General features: G+C 48.9%; 4 protein-coding genes across 4 annotated transcripts; 2 read left to right on the top strand and 2 right to left on the bottom strand.

Moving 5' to 3' along the window:
* Nucleotides 1-1221: 1221 nt before the first annotated feature.
* JR316_0007228 (uncharacterized protein) lies at nucleotides 1222-1605 on the top strand (the record flags this gene model as incomplete). Its single annotated transcript, XM_047892971.1, has 1 exon — nucleotides 1222-1605. The coding sequence occupies one exon, from the start codon at nucleotides 1222-1224 to the stop codon at nucleotides 1603-1605; it is 384 nt and encodes a 127-aa protein (XP_047748253.1).
* A 340-nt stretch (nucleotides 1606-1945) lies between these two features.
* Nucleotides 1946-2711, bottom strand: JR316_0007229 (uncharacterized protein; the record flags this gene model as incomplete). Its single annotated transcript, XM_047892972.1, has 2 exons — nucleotides 1946-2252; nucleotides 2365-2711. The coding sequence occupies 2 exons, from the start codon at nucleotides 2709-2711 to the stop codon at nucleotides 1946-1948; spliced, it is 654 nt and encodes a 217-aa protein (XP_047748254.1).
* A 14425-nt stretch (nucleotides 2712-17136) lies between these two features.
* JR316_0007230 (uncharacterized protein) lies at nucleotides 17137-17520 on the top strand (the record flags this gene model as incomplete). Its single annotated transcript, XM_047892973.1, has 1 exon — nucleotides 17137-17520. The coding sequence occupies one exon, from the start codon at nucleotides 17137-17139 to the stop codon at nucleotides 17518-17520; it is 384 nt and encodes a 127-aa protein (XP_047748255.1).
* An 894-nt stretch (nucleotides 17521-18414) lies between these two features.
* On the bottom strand, nucleotides 18415-18958 carry JR316_0007231 (40S ribosomal protein S20; the record flags this gene model as incomplete). Its single annotated transcript, XM_047892974.1, has 4 exons — nucleotides 18415-18468; nucleotides 18525-18623; nucleotides 18683-18783; nucleotides 18838-18958. The coding sequence occupies 4 exons, from the start codon at nucleotides 18956-18958 to the stop codon at nucleotides 18415-18417; spliced, it is 375 nt and encodes a 124-aa protein (XP_047748256.1).
* Between the last annotated feature and the right edge of the window lie 478 nt (nucleotides 18959-19436).

Below are 19436 nucleotides of genomic sequence, written 5' to 3' on the forward strand. Positions count from 1 at the left end.
AGGACAGGAAGCCCTTCTGGCTCTGCAGTTATACCTCGCACGCCGTGACAATGCTTTCCCTTTGAAACCCGAGTTATGGCTCCGTAGCGACGGCTCAGTCCCAACTCGTCGTTGGATGACATCCTTGCTCAAGTCATCCTTCCCAGGCCTCAGAATCTCAGGACACTCGTTTTGCCCCGGCGGCGCCACCTACCTGGCATTGCGCCGTGTCCCTTCCCATATCATCCAGGCGATGGGCCGTTGGAAGTCTGACACCTTCCAAACCTACATCCGAGAACACCCCGCCCTGTTGGCGGCACTTCTCTACACCTCCGTTGACCCTCGCACCACCCCATAGATGCTTGTTTTTTCTGTCCTTCTTGACTCCCCTTTCCTGCACCCTTTCCCCAGGGCGTGTCTCCGTACGTCCGCTGTTGTCTGCTTATTGTCTCATAACTTCCCTGGTTTTCGCTGTTATCACCGACCTCAGGCATCCCTCAACGTTAGATGTCGTCGGATGTACTGTGTCGCGCGTTTCCGTGTGTTTCTCAAATTTATGCTTTCATGCCACCTTCAAATCTTTTCTTCAACCATCATACCTCCTTACCGCTTTTTTGTACCTCCCGCAGTCGTTACACATTTTTTAGAGTACAAACTGCGCAAATACATCTCTTTTCTTTTTGCAGACGCCGCTGCTGATCACAGGGCGGGCGTCGTGCACCATCTACACAACATCGGGTGACCGTGCTTGAGAACATCTGAAAGCGTGATTAGTCGAGTTTAGATAATGTTTATTTACACAAGTCTAATCACGCCGAAGACCCGCTCGTTTCAGGGAGCCTCACCTCTCTGACCGCTTCCAGTTCAACAAACACCAACATTCAAGGGTGGGCTCCCCCCAGTTGTCGACCCAACATGTACCACCCGACATGAATGTTTGAGCTTTGTCTGAACAGGAGAACCGCGCTCGCATGCTTTGCAGCCTTTTCTCCGACACGTCTTGTCTCTGCAACAAGAAGTGCATCTCGACGCACCTCAGCATAAAAGACCGCCTGGAGAATCTGGTTCTCGCACTTTTGCGTCCCCCGCTCTCCAGGTAAGCTTTTACTGCTCGAAACTCGCTCGACTTCATCACCGCTGACCTCTGTTTTGCGTCCCCCGCTCTCCAGATCACGGTCACCCGAGTCTCTCTGCTCTCTACCCACCATCCATCCCTACAGTCACCACCTCTCTCAAACAATCATGGCTTTGCCCGCTAGCGCTTACAGTGTCTCTCAAGACACCCGGATGCCCAAGTGCTCACCACGTCCCACATCCGTTCGGGCATCTCCCGCGTTCAGCTACGATTTACCTACACCCAACAATTCCGTCATACACCGTTACGGGCAGCGCACACCAACAGCGGGCGAACTCCTCGTACTACGCGAAGAACTAGAGGAGCAATTTAGGGACATGCCTGACATGGAGCTATTGGTTTACCTATTCGATTCCGTGTTATCGTGCCACTCAGAGTGGGGTTGGCGCGGTCGTTTCATTCGCCAGTTCTTTTATGACCTATTCTACGAAATGCGTCGCCTAGGCTACTCCGAGTACGAATTGCTACGCTCTCTATTCCTGGCGCCCTGACGTACCCCAGATTTGCATGCGTTTCTTAGTACACACTGTCCCTTCACGCGTGCTACTCTTTTGTCCCGCTTTTTTGTACCTCCCGCAGTCGTTACACATTTTTTAGAGTACAAACTGCGCAAATACATCTCTTTTCTTTTTGCAGACGCCGCTGCTGATCACAGGGCGGGCGTCGTGCACCATCTACACAACATCGGGTGACCGTGCTTGAGAACATCTGAAAGCGTGATTAGTCGAGTTTAGATAATGTTTATTTACACAAGTCTAATCACGCCGAAGACCCGCTCGTTTCAGGGAGCCTCACCTCTCTGACCGCTTCCAGTTCAACAAACACCAACATTCAAGGGTGGGCTCCCCCCAGTTGTCGACCCAACATGTACCACCCGACATGAATGTTTGAGCTTTGTCTGAACAGGAGAACCGCGCTCGCATGCTTTGCAGCCTTTTTTCCGACACGTCTTGTCTCTGCAACAAGAAGTGCATCTCGACGCACCTCAGCATAAAAGACCGCCTGGAGAATCTGGTTCTCGCACTTTTGCGTCCCCCGCTCTCCAGGTAAGCTTTTACTGCTCGAAACTCGCTCGACTTCATCACCGCTGACCTCTGTTTTGCGTCCCCCGCTCTCCAGATCACGGTCACCCGAGTCTCTAAAAGCGGGACAAAAGAGTAGCACGCGTGAAGGGACAGTGTGTACTAAGAAACGCATGCAAATCTGGGGTACGTCAGGGCGCCAGGAATAGAGAGCGTAGCAATTCGTACTCGGAGTAGCCTAGGCGACGCATTTCGTAGAATAGGTCATAAAAGAACTGGCGAATGAAACGACCGCGCCAACCCCACTCTGAGTGGCACGATAACACGGAATCGAATAGGTAAACCAATAGCTCCATGTCAGGCATGTCCCTAAATTGCTCCTCTAGTTCTTCGCGTAGTACGAGGAGTTCGCCCGCTGTTGGTGTGCGCTGCCCGTAACGGTGTATGACGGAATTGTTGGGTGTAGGTAAATCGTAGCTGAACGCGGGAGATGCCCGAACGGATGTGGGACGTGGTGAGCACTTGGGCATCCGGGTGTCTTGAGAGACACTGTAAGCGCTAGCGGGCAAAGCCATGATTGTTTGAGAGAGGTGGTGACTGTAGGGATGGATGGTGGGTAGAGAGCAGAGAGACTTGGGTGACCGTGATCTGGAGAGCGGGGGACGCAAAACAGAGGTCAGCGGTGATGAAGTCGAGCGAGTTTCGAGCAGTAAAAGCTTACCTGGAGAGCGGGGGACGCAAAAGTGCGAGAACCAGATTCTCCAGGCGGTCTTTTATGCTGAGGTGCGTCGAGATGCACTTCTTGTTGCAGAGACAAGACGTGTCGGAGAAAAGGCTGCAAAGCATGCGAGCGCGGTTCTCCTGTTCAGACAAAGCTCAAACATTCATGTCGGGTGGTACATGTTGGGTCGACAACTGGGGGGAGCCCACCCTTGAATGTTGGTGTTTGTTGAACTGGAAGCGGTCAGAGAGGTGAGGCTCCCTGAAACGAGCGGGTCTTCGGCGTGATTAGACTTGTGTAAATAAACATTATCTAAACTCGACTAATCACGCTTTCAGATGTTCTCAAGCACGGTCACCCGATGTTGTGTAGATGGTGCACGACGCCCGCCCTGTGATCAGCAGCGGCGTCTGCAAAAAGAAAAGAGATGTATTTGCGCAGTTTGTACTCTAAAAAATGTGTAACGACTGCGGGAGGTACAAAAAAGCGGTAAGGAGGTATGATGGTTGAAGAAAAGATTTGAAGGTGGCATGAAAGCATAAATTTGAGAAACACACGGAAACGCGCGACACAGTACATCCGACGACATCTAACGTTGAGGGATGCCTGAGGTCGGTGATAACAGCGAAAACCAGGGAAGTTATGAGACAATAAGCAGACAACAGCGGACGTACGGAGACACGCCCTGGGGAAAGGGTGCAGGAAAGGGGAGTCAAGAAGGACAGAAAAAACAAGCATCTATGGGGTGGTGCGAGGGTCAACGGAGGTGTAGAGAAGTGCCGCCAACAGGGCGGGGTGTTCTCGGATGTAGGTTTGGAAGGTGTCAGACTTCCAACGGCCCATCGCCTGGATGATATGGGAAGGGACACGGCGCAATGCCAGGTAGGTGGCGCCGCCGGGGCGAAACGAGTGTCCTGAGATTCCGAGGCCTGGGAAGGATGACTTGAGCAAGGATGTCATCCAACGACGAGTTGGGACTGAGCCGTCGCTACGGAGCCATAACTCGGGTTTCAAAGGGAAAGCATTGTCACGGCGTGCGAGGTATAACTGCAGAGCCAGAAGGGCTTCCTGTCCTGCGTTAGAGGTGTGAATCACCACCTTATTTCCCTCGTAAAGGCGATCTGCCTTGTGCGAAGGTAGCAAGAAGGAGAAGGAGGATGGCGTAGATTCCACTGTGGCGCGGCGGGTAACCTTACGGTAGTCACGCAGGTGGTGAGAGTCCGGCCACACGCACTCACCCATGCGCAGGAGACCGTTGAATGCGGCGGTGCAAATGGCCAGGAAGAGCAGCGTGTCGTAGTCATTGGAGTGAATGAGGCGAGAGTGGAGGCTTAGCATCTGTTCTGAGGAAACAGCCGTCTGGCGTGTGGTGGGGACAGAACGGAGTTTGATGCAGCCTGTGAGGGTACGGCGAACGAGTTGTGACTGACGGGTTGAGCGGATGGATGGGTAAAAAGCCTCCAGCTGGCTGCAGATGCCGGAAAGGTAGGCAGCCACGGAAGAGGGTTTGATGTGGTGGGACATAAACACGATGAAAAAACTGAGAGTATCAGCGGTAGGTTCGATAGGGAAAGCGTGGAGGTTGCAAAAAGCGATGTAAGAGTGGAGGGCGGAAGAGTAGGCGGCAATGGAGGAGGGCTCGAGCGCAAATCCAAGAGCTATAGCTTGTTCATGGTGTAAGCGCTCGAGCGACCAGGCAATCCTTGCGGGTTGCCTGGGGCGGGACAGTGGGGCCATCAAAGATCTGCCCCCAGCATCAACTGTGGGGGTAAAAAATTCCGAATCAGGAGATTGGGACGGAAGGAGAGGGCAACTTGATTGTCGAAGCGTGAAATGGAGTCTGCAACTGTGTTCTGACCGCCTGCGATATGCACCACTCGCAGCTGGCAGTTGAAACGTAGCATGAGGTCGGCGGCAGTGAGGACAATGGGGTTGTAGTCCGGAGTGGCGCGAAGTGTGCTGAAAAGATTTACGGTGTTGGTATTGTCGCAGTAGATGACGACGCGCTTGGGTGGGGGAGAACAGGAGGAGAGGATCCAAGCAAATGCGGAGAGGACAGTGTAAGCCTCCCAGTAGAAGATTGGGTGTGAGGCGGACACGATGCGATATTGGAAACCGTAGTCATGACATGGAGACCAGAAGCCCATCCCGAACAGACAAGCGTCCGTCAGAAGGATGTAGTCGGCCTCAGCCAGGTCCCAGTCCAAGGACTCCAGGAACAGCACGCCATTGCATGTCTCAAGGTGGTTTGCCGCCCAGATGAGTTCCTGGCAGACGCGCTTATTGACGTAGATTTTGGCAGAGGAAATGTGCTTGCCTGCCATCTTTGCGTAAACGCTAGACAGGCAGGGGCGTAGGAGGGGATAGGTGTTTAACGCCCAGTTGATCCACCCTGCGATTGCTTGGTAATCAGCTAGTGTTGGACGGCAACCCATCACGGCAAACTCGCGGATCGCATGAATGAGGTTGAGGAGGGAGTCGAGGGGCATGGTGATTGTCATAGCCACGGTGTCGACGTAAAACCCGATGATAGTCAGGGCTGTGCCGGAGAGCTGTTTGTCTTCGGCATGCGGAACGCCCAGCTCGTCCCAGAGCATGAGGAGTCGGGCTTGAGGTTCGGGCAGAATCTTATTGTACGGGGCGTACCAAAGAGTGTTGCCAGCTAGGGTGACTGAGAAAACGTCGTCGACGTAACCAAAGAGATCAGGGATGAGCAAGATCGAGGTAGCGATCCACAAGATGAGGCTGAAAATGGCGCCCCACACGCCCCCTCCTGCTCTGCTTCCCAAAGTTGTTGCAACGGTCAATGTTGAAAAGGCCGTTGATCTTGACAACCTGCTTGATCTGCCACAAAGGGGCCATAGGACAGAGTCTGTAAGCTTCGGACACATCGCTCTTGAAGAGGACGAGCTCAGCGTGTGGACCGGCCTCCCGACGCAGCCGAAGGATGACACTACCGAGTGACTGAACGCTGTCGAGAGGTACAGAAACCAGTGTTTTGTTGATCAACGAGTTTCGTGCGAAAGGTTCAGCGCTATGGTTGACAACGAGTCGGAGTTTGTGGGAGTGAGGCTTGGGTACAACCCCTACTGGAACTGCAAGCATCCCGGGAAGCAAGGAACTGAAGGATTGAGAAAAACGCCCCTTTGAGATTTTGATGTCGCGCTGCTCGCTGGCGAAGGTGATGTGGCGTTCCTCGGTGAGGTATTCGGTGACGTCGAGGGTCGGAGGCAAGTGGGTGTCAGGGCAACACTATAATCAGTGTGACAAGGCCACCAACAAAGATTAAGCAAGAGAGAAAGAGAGAGAGCAGAGGGAGAGTAAGAGAGCAAAGAGAGAATAAGAGAGTGAGAGAGATTCAATGGTTCTAAGAGATCACACCAATGATAGTGGATATCCTAAGAGATTGAAGCTGAAGCTACAGCTACCTACAAGTCCAGTATTTATACTCTACAGCTATGCTAGAATATTCTCTACATTACATCATAAAGAAAGGTTAAAGAATAAAAGTGACATCATATAGAAAAAGGATGAGTAAGACTAGGAATGATATAGAATTTACTAGAAAGAAGTGGAGCAAGAAGGCTGTGATGAAAGAAATAAACTATCTAATCAGATAATTGATAAGATAATGAAAGGATAAGATAATTCTGTGAAGATAAAGAGGGGAAACTGGAGAAACCCTGACATCACCCCCTCTCTAAGGCACATTTTCCACAATGTGCACATGGATGGGTTAGTTTAGAGGGTTTAAGAAGAGGAGGAGGTTCAGTAAAGTTAATAATAGGAGTGAAAGAAAGTCTATCAAAGGTCATAGCAGAAATCCTTCTAGGTGCTGAAGGATGTTTGGCATGGAAGTCCTTGATAGCCTTAGAAGCATTTTTCAAATGCTCTGCAGGCTCCCAAGTGCATTCTTCATTAGGATAGTTCTTCCACTTGACCAAATATTGAAGTTTGTTTCTAAAAAGTCTGCTGTCCTTGATAAATTCAACTTCCCACTCAGGATTTTCTCCTTGAATGACAGGAGGTGGTCTAGAAGCAGGCTTTCTTCCTACAATATCTGGGTGATAAGGTAGAAGTTTAACCACATTGAACACTGGATGGATTTTCATGGTAGATGGCAGCTTAAGCTCATAGGCATTAGGGCTAATAATTTTGGTAATTTTGTAAGGCCCATATCTTTTATCATCCAATTTCTTGGAGGGCCTATCAGTTTTGAGGTCCTTGCCATCCAACCATACCAAATCCCCAACTTTGTACTGAGTTGGAGTACCTCTGTGTCTATTATAGAATTTAGCCATATCATCAGCAGCTTTTCTAAGTGCAGACTCTGCTTCTTTCCTGGCTTCTTCCATATTTTTCACAAAGGTATCCACAGTGTCCATTTTACTATCTCTAAGGGGTTCAGTGCCCATTCTGGGATGTCTGCCATTATTGAGCATGAATGGTGTCTGTCTGGTTGAAGCCTGAACTCTATTGTTATAAGAGAATTCAGCTAGAGCTAACCATTCAACCCAATCATCTTGTCTATGGTTTATAAAGAGTCTAAGATACTGCTCAATTTCTTGGTTAACTCTTTCAGTCTGACCATCAGTTTGGGGATGGTAGGCTGTAGATGAGGCTGTCTGGATACCAAGTATTGAGTTGAGTTCTTTCATAAACCTTGAGACAAACTGTGGACCTCTATCACACAGAATTTTAATGGGTAAGCCATGGTGTTTCCAGACATAATCTCTGTATAGTCTGGCTGTCCCTTCAGAAGTGACTTCATCTGTAGTAGGGATAATGTGGATCATTTTACTAAGTCTATCCACAACCACCATAATGGCATTATACCCTTGACATTCTGGTAACCCCATAATAAAGTCCACAGAGATGCATTGCCAGACATCAGAGGGAATCTCAGTAGGAATTAAAAGGCCAAGAGGTTTGGCTGGAAAGGTTTTGGTTCTGTTGCATCTATCACAACCTCTGGTATAGGCTGCAATAAAATGTGACATTCCTGGCCACCAATAATTCCTAGAGACTAGCTCAATTGTCTTCCATTTCCCTGGATGTCCAGCAATGAAGGCATCATGGTGCAGTTCCACAATCTTTCTTCTAAGATCTTTGTCCTTGGGAACATACACCTTCCCCCTGTAGAGAATAAGGCCTTGTTCTTCTGACCATTCCTGTCCTTCAATCTTCTTGGTAGAAGATTTCTTGAGCTCCTGAACTGCCTTGACCACCTTTTCATCCATCTCCTTAGCTTCTCTAATCTTCTTAAGAAGATCATTTTCTGCACCAGTAATGGTAGCATGACCCTGCTTGAGAGCCTGGATTTTAAAGTAGGAAGGTTTGAGGAGAACTACATTTTGGTTATCATTCTCTCCCTTTTTATGATCTGGTCTCCTAGACAAAGCATCTGGCTTAAGAGATCTTTTACCAGGCCTATGATGAAGAGTAAAATCAAATCTGGACAGGAAGAGTGACCATCTGGCTTGCCTTCTGCTGAGCTTTTGGGCAACCATAAAGTACTCTAAGTTTTTGTGGTCTGTCCAAATCTCAAAGGAATGTTGGGTTCCTTCAAGATAATGTCTCCATTCATCTAGTGCTCTGATAATAGCCAGCATCTCTTTGTCATGGATCTCATAATTCCTTTCTACTTCAGATAGACTCTTAGACATAAAGGCTACAGGATGCCATTTCCCATCTGATCCTTCCTGAGATAAAACAGCCCCAGTAGCATAATCTGAACTGTCTGCTTCAACTTTATATGGCTTGTTATCATCAGGGAAAATCAAGACAGGTGAAGAAGTGACTTTCTTCTTTAACTGGTCAAAGGCTTCCTGCTGTCTAAGACTCCATCTCCAGACTGTTCCTTTCTTTGTCAATTCATGAAGGGGCTTAGCAATGTCTGCAAAATCCTCTATGAACCTTCTATAAAAATTAACAAATCCCAAGAATGATTGGACATCCTTGACATTTTCAGGTTCAGGCCATTTAGAAACTCCCTCTACCTTGACAGGATCCATCTCAATCCTGCCTTGTGAAATGATTAGTCCAAGATATTCAATCTTTTTCTTTTCAAATTCACATTTCTCTGCTTTAAGGTAGAGTTTGTTCTGTTCTAAGATTTGCAGAACTTGCTTGACTACCTCTCTATGATGATCAAGAGTCTCAGTGAAAATTAAAATGTCATCCATGTAGACAATGACAACATTTCCATCAATGAGCTCAATAAAGATATCATTCATCATAGTTTGGAAGGTAGCAGGACTATTGGTTAAACCAAAGAACATGACCAATGGTTCAAACAGCCCTCTATTGGTTCTAAAGGCTGCTTTCCATTCATCTCCTTTTTTGATTCTGACATTGTTAAATCCCCACCTAACATCAAGTTTGGTGAAGTATTTGGCTTTGCTGAGTTTGGTGATAATGTCAGAAATCAATGGAAGGGGGTAGGAGTTCTTGATGGTCATTTCATTCAGTTTCCTATAGTCCTGGACAAGCCTAAGAGATCCATCCTTCTTCTTGACAAAAAATACAGGGGAGGCCATAGGTGACTTGGAGGGTCTAATCCTGCCAGACTTCAGATTTTCCTCTAAAAAGGCATCAAGTTCCTTTTGTTCATTGGGAGAAAGAGGATAAATCTTGGATCTGTAAGGTTCAGAACCAGGTTTCAGCTCAATAGCATGATCCCAAGGCTTTCTGTCTGGTAGCCTATCAAAAGATTCCTTTGAAAAAACACCTTTAAACTGATGATAGTGCTTAGGAACAGTTTCTTCAAAGGTTTTCTTAGGGGAATCAGCTTGCTGATGAGACTCTTCTGCTAATCTTTGAGACATAGTAGAAGTAGCATTAATAGACTGCTTCTGAGGATGAAGGTATGAAATAAAAATTCTATCCTCAGGCTCAATCTCAGAATCAGAAGAATCTTCAATAGAATCATCTTCTTCTTCATCAAATTGAGGGAGTTTCCTCCTTTTGACTGCAGCTATTCTCTGCCTCTTTCTTCTGGCTCTTTTGGCTTCCATTTGGCAGTCAGAGGGACATCTAATAAACTGGACATCCCCTGTCTTCCAATCAACATCTGGATTATGGTGCCAAAGCCAAGTATGTCCAATGATAGCAGATTTGTCTCCCAAGTCACAAACAGCAAAGGTGGCCCTTTCTGTATGGTTTTTGTGTACCATAATTAAGTCTACTTCCTCATGGATAGAGCCACTCTTGTTGAGGGTACCATCAACATTATAGACTGGAATGGCTCTAGGAAGTTTCCTTGTGTTGAGATTATGATACTTCACAAACCAGAATGCAGAAAGAGGCCAGTAGCTCCAGAATCAAGCAAAGCATCAACAGATAACCTTTTCTCTGTGTCCATTGTCTTTAAGATGACAGACAAATGGGTAGAGGTTTTAGGATTATGGTTGAGGATGTAGATCTTTTCAGGGAAGGTAGAAAGAGAGGAAGAAGAAGACATGATTTCTGCACCAGAATCTGAAGACTGAGGATCAAGTCTGTCAATTTCATTTTCTAGTACATTAAATCTATTCCATTGGGACATGTCTTTCACCAATGGTGCTTCTAAAAATTTTTCTTTTCCTCATCTTTCTGCTCCTTGCCTTCCAAGATTAATTTCCCAAAGTAGTCAGCCAGTTCTTCATGGGTCATAGCATTGATGTTAACTGATGACCTGCAGTTTACAGCCTTATGACCAGGCTTTCTGCACTTGAAGCAAACAATTGGCCTGACTGACTTCCATCCAGAGTCAACCTCCATGGGAACTACATCTGGTTGCTTTGCCTGAGCACCAAAGGTCCTTGAGCTGCTGTTGGAAAAGACTGGAGGATTTGGAGTAGGCTTAGGAACAGCCTTGGGAGTTGGGGCTTTAAGGAAGGGAGAAGAAGAGGAGGAGGAAAGAGACTTGGTAAAGGCCTCACTCTGTCTCCACTGCCTATCTAGCCTAGTACTCCATTTAATCCATCCATCCAAGGTTTTGGGCATGTCAGGAACATAGTAGACTGCATTCCTGAGATTTTCATTAAGCCCAGCCTTGAATTGGTCTACCAAAGCAGCATCATTATACCCAGTATCTGAGATCAGAGCCCTGAAGCTAGCAACATACTCATCAGCAGTCTGTCTGCCTTGCTTGAGCATGTGCATTTTATGCTTAGCTGTGTTGGAGGGGTCTGGATCTGCAAACACTTCCCTAAATTCATAAACAAAGTCAGCCCAAAGACCTTCTTGGGACTGAGCATTGTCTATTACTTTAGTCTTCTCATATGCCCACTTCCCAGCAGTACCTCCTTTCATATGAGATAGAGCACAAATAACTTTCTGAAAGTCATCTGTAATCCCTTTCCCATAGAAATATAATTTAAGCTGACTGAGGAAGTTTTCTGCCTTCTCCATAGAACCATCAAATGGATCTGGAGGTGAGACTTTAATGGCAGAGTGTGAACAGGAAGGGGCAACATGAGGGGTAGGGAAAGAGTGAATATCTAGAGCAGCAGGTGGTGGTGGTGGTGGTGGTGATGGTGACTGACTGACTGGTTGCTGAGGGTGTGGTGGAGTGGATAATGACTGCTGCTGCTGTCTAAGAAAATTCAACTCTTGGGTAAGGAGCTGGACCTGATGCATGAGCTCTTCCACAGAAGGAGTGGTGGGAGGCAATTGGGAGGGGTCCATGTCCATGGGTAGGGGTAGGTAGGCTCTCTGATGTGTGTGTGGGAGAAGCTATCTACTGAAAGTGCCCTTGAAACTATACTAAGTATTCTAAAAAAATATCTATCTACTGGATACCCAGTTGTCACACCACTCAGGGCTCTAAACCTAGGATCACAGGGTTACTGGATATTTCCTAGACCACCAAAAACAGAACACTAGTAGGACTGTGTCTGCCCCAACAGTTGGTATCCCTATCTACTAAGTTCACACACAGCACACAACAGAGAGTAGGAAAGATGATGAGCCAAAGGTCTTGAGGAAAGGTCTTGAGGAGGATGTTGAAGATTGGTGGAGATGTAGAGATTGGTAAGAAGATTGGTGAAGAGGTTGATGAAGAGGTTGGTGGGTTGGAAGTGGAGGAAGAAGGTTGAGGTAATGGTGTTGAAGAGGTTGAAGAGGTGAAGAGTTTGGTGTTGAAAGAGAGATGGTGGAGTTGTCTTGAGAGAGCTTCAATCTTCTGTCAGGGCAACACTATAATCAGTGTGACAAGGCCACCAACAAAGATTAAGCAAGAGAGAAAGAGAGAGAGCAGAGGGAGAGTAAGAGAGCAAAGAGAGAATAAGAGAGTGAGAGAGATTCAATGGTTCTAAGAGATCACACCAATGATAGTGGATATCCTAAGAGATTGAAGCTGAAGCTACAGCTACCTACAAGTCCAGTATTTATACTCTACAGCTATGCTAGAATATTCTCTACATTACATCATAAAGGAAGGTTAAAGAATAAAAGTGACATCATATAGAAAAAGGATGAGTAAGACTAGGAATGATATAGAATTTACTAGAAAGAAGTGGAGCAAGAAGGCTGTGATGAAAGAAATAAACTATCTAATCAGATAATTGATAAGATAATGAAAGGATAAGATAATTCTGTGAAGATAAAGAGGGGAAACTGGAGAAACCCTGACAGTGGGTGCGAGCCGTGTCGGCCCACGGCCAGAACCCATTCTGGATGCCATCGATGACAGAATTCACGTAGTCGGGATTCGGGTGTTGCAAGAGGTAGGCGTGCAGACGGACAGCATTAATGGGCGTGGTGATGTTGAAAAAATGACCATAACACGCAATAGTGTCGAGAGCAACGCTATTCCTAAGTTCGTTGATGGGGACAGGGGGCAGAGGTTGGGCAGTCTCGGTGAAACGGGCAAGAGAAACATGTGCAGAAGTGTTATCCTCGGACCAATAGAGTGAGCGTAAGAAAAGAGGGCGCGAAGAAAGGTGCGAGAAACGATACACAGGGGCGAAGGGATTGGTGACGAAACGTCGTACATCATTTGCGGGTACACTTGTCGGCCACATGTCCTGTTGTCCTACAGGCGCTACAGATGTGGGCGTAGTTGCATGTTGCCTGTGTGTTGGGACAGTTTCCGGCGTTGTAGCGACGACATGCCTCTCGTCTTGCCCTAGAGGTGTGCGAACCTGGGGCACCAACTGAGCGCGACCTGCTTTCCCTGGAATTCTTCGCGGTCGCAGAGCTGTGAGCACCTCCGTGTTGAAGCCAGAGGACGCCGAGGTCCGTGTAGCTGGCGTGGTCGTCGAGGAGCAGGTCCCGTCGGTTTGAGGCTCTAAGTCGGACCGCTTTGTCGTAGTTGATGACGTTCTCGTGGAGGTAAGAGGGGGTTGAACGAAACAGTTGAAGGATGAAATCTCCGTATGCGCTGAGCTCGCGGTGTCTGTGGGGGAACACGAACAGTACCGCTCTCGCGTATTGGTTCCACGCGATTGTCCAATCAGAGTGTTCGCGGACTGACTTTGATGGTGTGGCCGCTCCGACAACGACCTCAAGGGAACCGATCTTCTCCTTCCTCTCCTCGTCGATGGTGACTGTGTACAGGGAGCTGAATATCGCGTCGAAGTCCGCGCATTTCGAAAGTAATATTCGTTTCCACTGCTCAACGGTGAGCCCAGGTCTCTTCGCGGAGTTAAGGAGCGACGCCTCGGCAGCCTTGTAGTCCTTCGCGATGGTAGCGAGTATGGCCTGGGTCTGGAGTAGTTCGGGGGAAAGGTTGGAAGGTGTGAGCGCCTCCTGGATCTCCCACGGAAACGTGCCTCCCTCAACGTGTCGTTTTCGCGGCGGTAGCTCCTGGTCGGCGAAGAAATCCTCAACAGGAGATCTCGCCCGCTTGGACGCGCAGTCGATAGGGGTCTCGATGGTATGAGATGATTCCGGTTCATCGTCTCCCTCTTCCTCCGATTCTCCTTCGATACTTCCTGCACTTGACTTAGTAGCTCCTCCGCCTCGTCGTAATGCGTCTTTGCGTAATCCATCGAAGTTGTCAAGTATCGCTAGATAAGAATGTATGGCTTCGATAACGTGTTGCGAATGGTCGTCGGGATAAACATTGGCGAGGGTCGACTGAATAAGAATGAGCGTGTCTGCCTTCTCAACTGAACCGTTCTTGTAATTCTCGACGTGCTTATCGCACTCCGCCGAAGTTTCTTCCGATAGAACGAAGGAGGGGGTTAGACGTTGTTCGGGTGTGGCTTCGTGCTCCGAAAGGTCACTCATAAGAGTACAAAAGAATGACAAGTTCGAGGATGGCCGGTTCGCGAGAACGAGGATGCGAGTATAGACACGATACGAGTTAAAGTAGAGAGCAGAGAGACTCGGGTGACCGTGATCGGGACAGTGTGTACTAAGAAACGCATGCAAATCTGGGGTACGTCAGGGCGCCAGCAGCCTCATCTTGTGGATCGCTACCTCGATCTTGCTCATCCCTGATCTCTTTGGTTACGTCGACGACGTTTTCTCAGTCACCCTAGCTGGCAACACTCTTTGGTACGCCCCGTACAATAAGATTCTGCCCGAACCTCAAGCCCGACTCCTCATGCTCTGGGACGAGCTGGGCGTTCCGCATGCCGAAGACAAACAGCTCTCCGGCACAGCCCTGACTATCATCGGGTTTTACGTCGACACCGTGGCCATGACAATCACCATGCCCCTCGACTCCCTCCTCAACCTCATTCATGCGATCCGCGAGTTTGCCGTGATGGGTCGCCGTCCAACACTAGCTGATTACCAAGCAATCGCAGGGTGGATCAACTGGGCGTTAAACACCTATCCCCTCCTACGCCCCTGCCTGTCTAGCGTTTACGCAAAGATGGCAGGCAAGCACATTTCCTCTGCCGAAATCTACGTCAATAAGCGCGTCTGCCAGGAACTCATCTGGGCGGCAAACCACCTTGAGACATGCAATGGCGTGCTGTTCCTGGAGTCCTTGGACTGGGACCTGGCTGAGGCCGACTACATCCTTCTGACGGACGCTTGTCTGTTCGGGATGGGCTTCTGGTCTCCATGTCATGACTACGGTTTCCAATATCGCATCGTGTCCGCCTCACACCCAATCTTCTACTGGGAGGCTTACACTGTCCTCTCCGCATTTGCTTGGATCCTCTCCTCCTGTTCTCCCCCACCCAAGCGCGTCGTCATCTACTGCGACAATACCAACACCGTAAATCTTTTCAGCACACTTCGCGCCACTCCGGACTACAACCCCATTGTCCTCACTGCCGCCGACCTCATGCTACGTTTCAACTGCCAGCTGCGAGTGGTGCATATCGCAGGCGGTCAGAACACAGTTGCAGACTCCATTTCACGCTTCGACAATCAAGTTGCCCTCTCCTTCCGTCCCAATCTCCTGATTCGGAATTTTTTACCCCCACAGTTGATGCTGGGGGCAGATCTTTGATGGCCCCACTGTCCCGCCCCAGGCAACCCGCAAGGATTGCCTGGTCGCTCGAGCGCTTACACCATGAACAAGCTATAGCTCTTGGATTTGCGCTCGAGCCCTCCTCCATTGCCGCCTACTCTTCCGCCCTCCACTCTTACATCGCTTTTTGCAACCTCCACGCTTTCCCTATCGAACCTACCGCTGATACTCTCAGTTTTTTCATCGTGTTTATGTCCCACCACATCAAACCCTCTTCCGTGGCTGCCTACCTTTCCGGCATCTGCAGCCAGCTGGAGGCTTTTTACCCATCCATCCGCTCAACCCGTCAGTCACAACTCGTTCGCCGTACCCTCACAGGCTGCATCAAACTCCGTTCTGTCCCCACCACACGCCAGACGGCTGTTTCCTCAGAACAGATGCTAAGCCTCCACTCTCGCCTCATTCACTCCAATGACTACGACACGCTGCTCTTCCTGGCCATTTGCACCGCCGCATTCAACGGTCTCCTGCGCATGGGTGAGTGCGTGTGGCCGGACTCTCACCACCTGCGTGACTACCGTAAGGTTACCCGCCGCGCCACAGTGGAATCTACGCCATCCTCCTTCTCCTTCTTGCTACCTTCGCACAAGGCAGATCGCCTTTACGAGGGAAATAAGGTGGTGATTCACGCCTCTAACGCAGGACAGGAAGCCCTTCTGGCTCTGCAGTTATACCTCGCACGCCGTGACAATGCTTTCCCTTTGAAACCCGAGTTATGGCTCCGTAGCGACGGCTCAGTCCCAACTCGTCGTTGGATGACATCCTTGCTCAAGTCATCCTTCCCAGGCCTCGGAATCTCAGGACACTCGTTTCGCCCCGGCGGCGCCACCTACCTGGCATTGCGCCGTGTCCCTTCCCATATCATCCAGGCGATGGGCCGTTGGAAGTCTGACACCTTCCAAACCTACATCCGAGAACACCCCGCCCTGTTGGCGGCACTTCTCTACACCTCCGTTGACCCTCGCACCACCCCATAGATGCTTGTTTTTTCTGTCCTTCTTGACTCCCCTTTCCTGCACCCTTTCCCCAGGGCGTGTCTCCGTACGTCCGCTGTTGTCTGCTTATTGTCTCATAACTTCCCTGGTTTTCGCTGTTATCACCGACCTCAGGCATCCCTCAACGTTAGATGTCGTCGGATGTACTGTGTCGCGCGTTTCCGTGTGTTTCTCAAATTTATGCTTTCATGCCACCTTCAAATCTTTTCTTCAACCATCATACCTCCTTACCGCTTTTTTGTACCTCCCGCAGTCGTTACACATTTTTTAGAGTACAAACTGCGCAAATACATCTCTTTTCTTTTTGCAGACGCCGCTGCTGATCACAGGGCGGGCGTCGTGCACCATCTACACAACATCGGGTGACCGTGCTTGAGAACATCTGAAAGCGTGATTAGTCGAGTTTAGATAATGTTTATTTACACAAGTCTAATCACGCCGAAGACCCGCTCGTTTCAGGGAGCCTCACCTCTCTGACCGCTTCCAGTTCAACAAACACCAACATTCAAGGGTGGGCTCCCCCCAGTTGTCGACCCAACATGTACCACCCGACATGAATGTTTGAGCTTTGTCTGAACAGGAGAACCGCGCTCGCATGCTTTGCAGCCTTTTCTCCGACACGTCTTGTCTCTGCAACAAGAAGTGCATCTCGACGCACCTCAGCATAAAAGACCGCCTGGAGAATCTGGTTCTCGCACTTTTGCGTCCCCCGCTCTCCAGGTAAGCTTTTACTGCTCGAAACTCGCTCGACTTCATCACCGCTGACCTCTGTTTTGCGTCCCCCGCTCTCCAGATCACGGTCACCCGAGTCTCTCTGCTCTCTACCTACCATCCATCCCTACAGTCACCACCTCTCTCAAACAATCATGGCTTTGCCCGCTAGCGCTTACAGTGTCTCTCAAGACACCCGGATGCCCAAGTGCTCACCACGTCCCACATCCGTTCGGGCATCTCCCGCGTTCAGCTACGATTTACCTACACCCAACAATTCCGTCATACACCGTTACGGGCAGCGCACACCAACAGCGGGCGAACTCCTCGTACTACGCGAAGAACTAGAGGAGCAATTTAGGGACATGCCTGACATGGAGCTATTGGTTTACCTATTCGATTCCGTGTTATCGTGCCACTCAGAGTGGGGTTGGCGCGGTCGTTTCATTCGCCAGTTCTTTTATGACCTATTCTACGAAATGCGTCGCCTAGGCTACTCCGAGTACGAATTGCTACGCTCTCTATTCCTGGCGCCCTGACGTACCCCAGATTTGCATGCGTTTCTTAGTACACACTGTCCCTTCACGCGTGCTACTCTTTTGTCCCGCTTTTTTGTACCTCCCGCAGTCGTTACACATTTTTTAGAGTACAAACTGCGCAAATACATCTCTTTTCTTTTTGCAGACGCCGCTGCTGATCACAGGGCGGGCGTCGTGCACCATCTACACAACATCGGGTGACCGTGCTTGAGAACATCTGAAAGCGTGATTAGTCGAGTTTAGATAATGTTTATTTACACAAGTCTAATCACGCCGAAGACCCGCTCGTTTCAGGGAGCCTCACCTCTCTGACCGCTTCCAGTTCAACAAACACCAACATTCAAGGGTGGGCTCCCCCCAGTTGTCGACCCAACATGTACCACCCGACATGAATGTTTGAGCTTTGTCTGAACAGGAGAACCGCGCTCGCATGCTTTGCAGCCTTTTCTCCGACACGTCTTGTCTCTGCAACAAGAAGTGCATCTCGACGCACCTCAGCATAAAAGACCGCCTGGAGAATCTGGTTCTCGCACTTTTGCGTCCCCCGCTCTCCAGGTAAGCTTTTACTGCTCGAAACTCGCTCGACTTCATCACCGCTGACCTCTGTTTTGCGTCCCCCGCTCTCCAGATCACGGTCACCCGAGTCTCTCTGCTCTCTTCAAGCAGAAACTCAAGATACATGCTACACAGTAAATAGAGTAATTTCCTCATTATCCAGGTTCAAACTTGAAAACAACACACAAAGTTCCTCACGTCATACCTCATGCTACTCGAAACTGCTGAGTGAAAACTGAGAGCCTAAAATTGCTTTATAACAAGATTGATTGCCACTGCAGAACGAATTAACGATATACAAGTGGTAGGAAGAGCAGTGAGGGCGATATACAACATCTCTTAGGCAGAGATGGTGACCTCGACCTCGACACCGGGCTCCAAGCTGATGCTGGTCTGTGATAAAAATATTGAGAATACAATAGAAAAAGAGAAGCTAAGTGAACGCATACAATCTGCTTGACGATCTCGCTGGAGGAGTGCAAGTCGATGAGGCGCTTGTGGATCTTCAATTCATAACGATCCCAGGTCTTGGAGCCCTCACCGCAAGGCTGCATTCGAACGAATCAGATGACATATATTGACAAGATACAGTGAAATTCAGGCTCACGGTTTTGCGGGTTGTGATCTTGAGGACCTTGGTGGGGAGACGGACGGGACCCTTGACGCGAAGCTGCTTGTCCTTAGCACGGTTAATGAGGTCAGTAGAGACTACAAAAAAGATCAGCACAACAGCACAAAAACAGCATAGAAAAGACAATGTACACTTCTCAAGGTTCTTTACGTTGCTGCTCGTGAGGGTGATACGGATTTTGTGAATTTTGGCTCCAGGGACTGGGGCACCTGTAGCGTCGTATTCTTTTTCTCCTTTGGCGACGTAGCTCATTTTGAATGCAGATATGAGTCAGCGGTGACTGTTAAATGTTTAGAACAGAAATTTAGTAAAGAAATAGCTCGATTTCGGACTCACCCAAAGATTGCAAGTTGTGTTGACGAAGAAAGAGGTTTTGGAAAATAAGGTTCAAGGACAATGCCACGTTACGTAACCAGGCACGTGCTCGCGAGCCCATTGTGCGCTGCCGGAATTCAGTCATTGGGGAATTCTCATTCATCTCCTAGCTTCGTCCTCGCTGTTCCTCCCCCAGCGCGACCGGCCAACCATATTACCGAGAACAGACACATACTCTGTAACATTAACGACGGAGACCACACTAACCATATTTTCTTTCATTCAATATCTGTCGTTATACTCTTCTTCCTTGTTCGCGAGTCTCAAGGCGTTTGAAGGCAATATTTTGTAGGATGTTCTCTTTCACTTGGACCTGAATCTACCAACCAACTAATCTATCCTTATTGCTAATACA

Source organism: Psilocybe cubensis, chromosome 6, assembly GCF_017499595.1.
Source record: "Psilocybe cubensis strain MGC-MH-2018 chromosome 6, whole genome shotgun sequence".
Taxonomy (NCBI): Eukaryota; Fungi; Basidiomycota; class Agaricomycetes; order Agaricales; family Agrocybaceae; genus Psilocybe; species Psilocybe cubensis.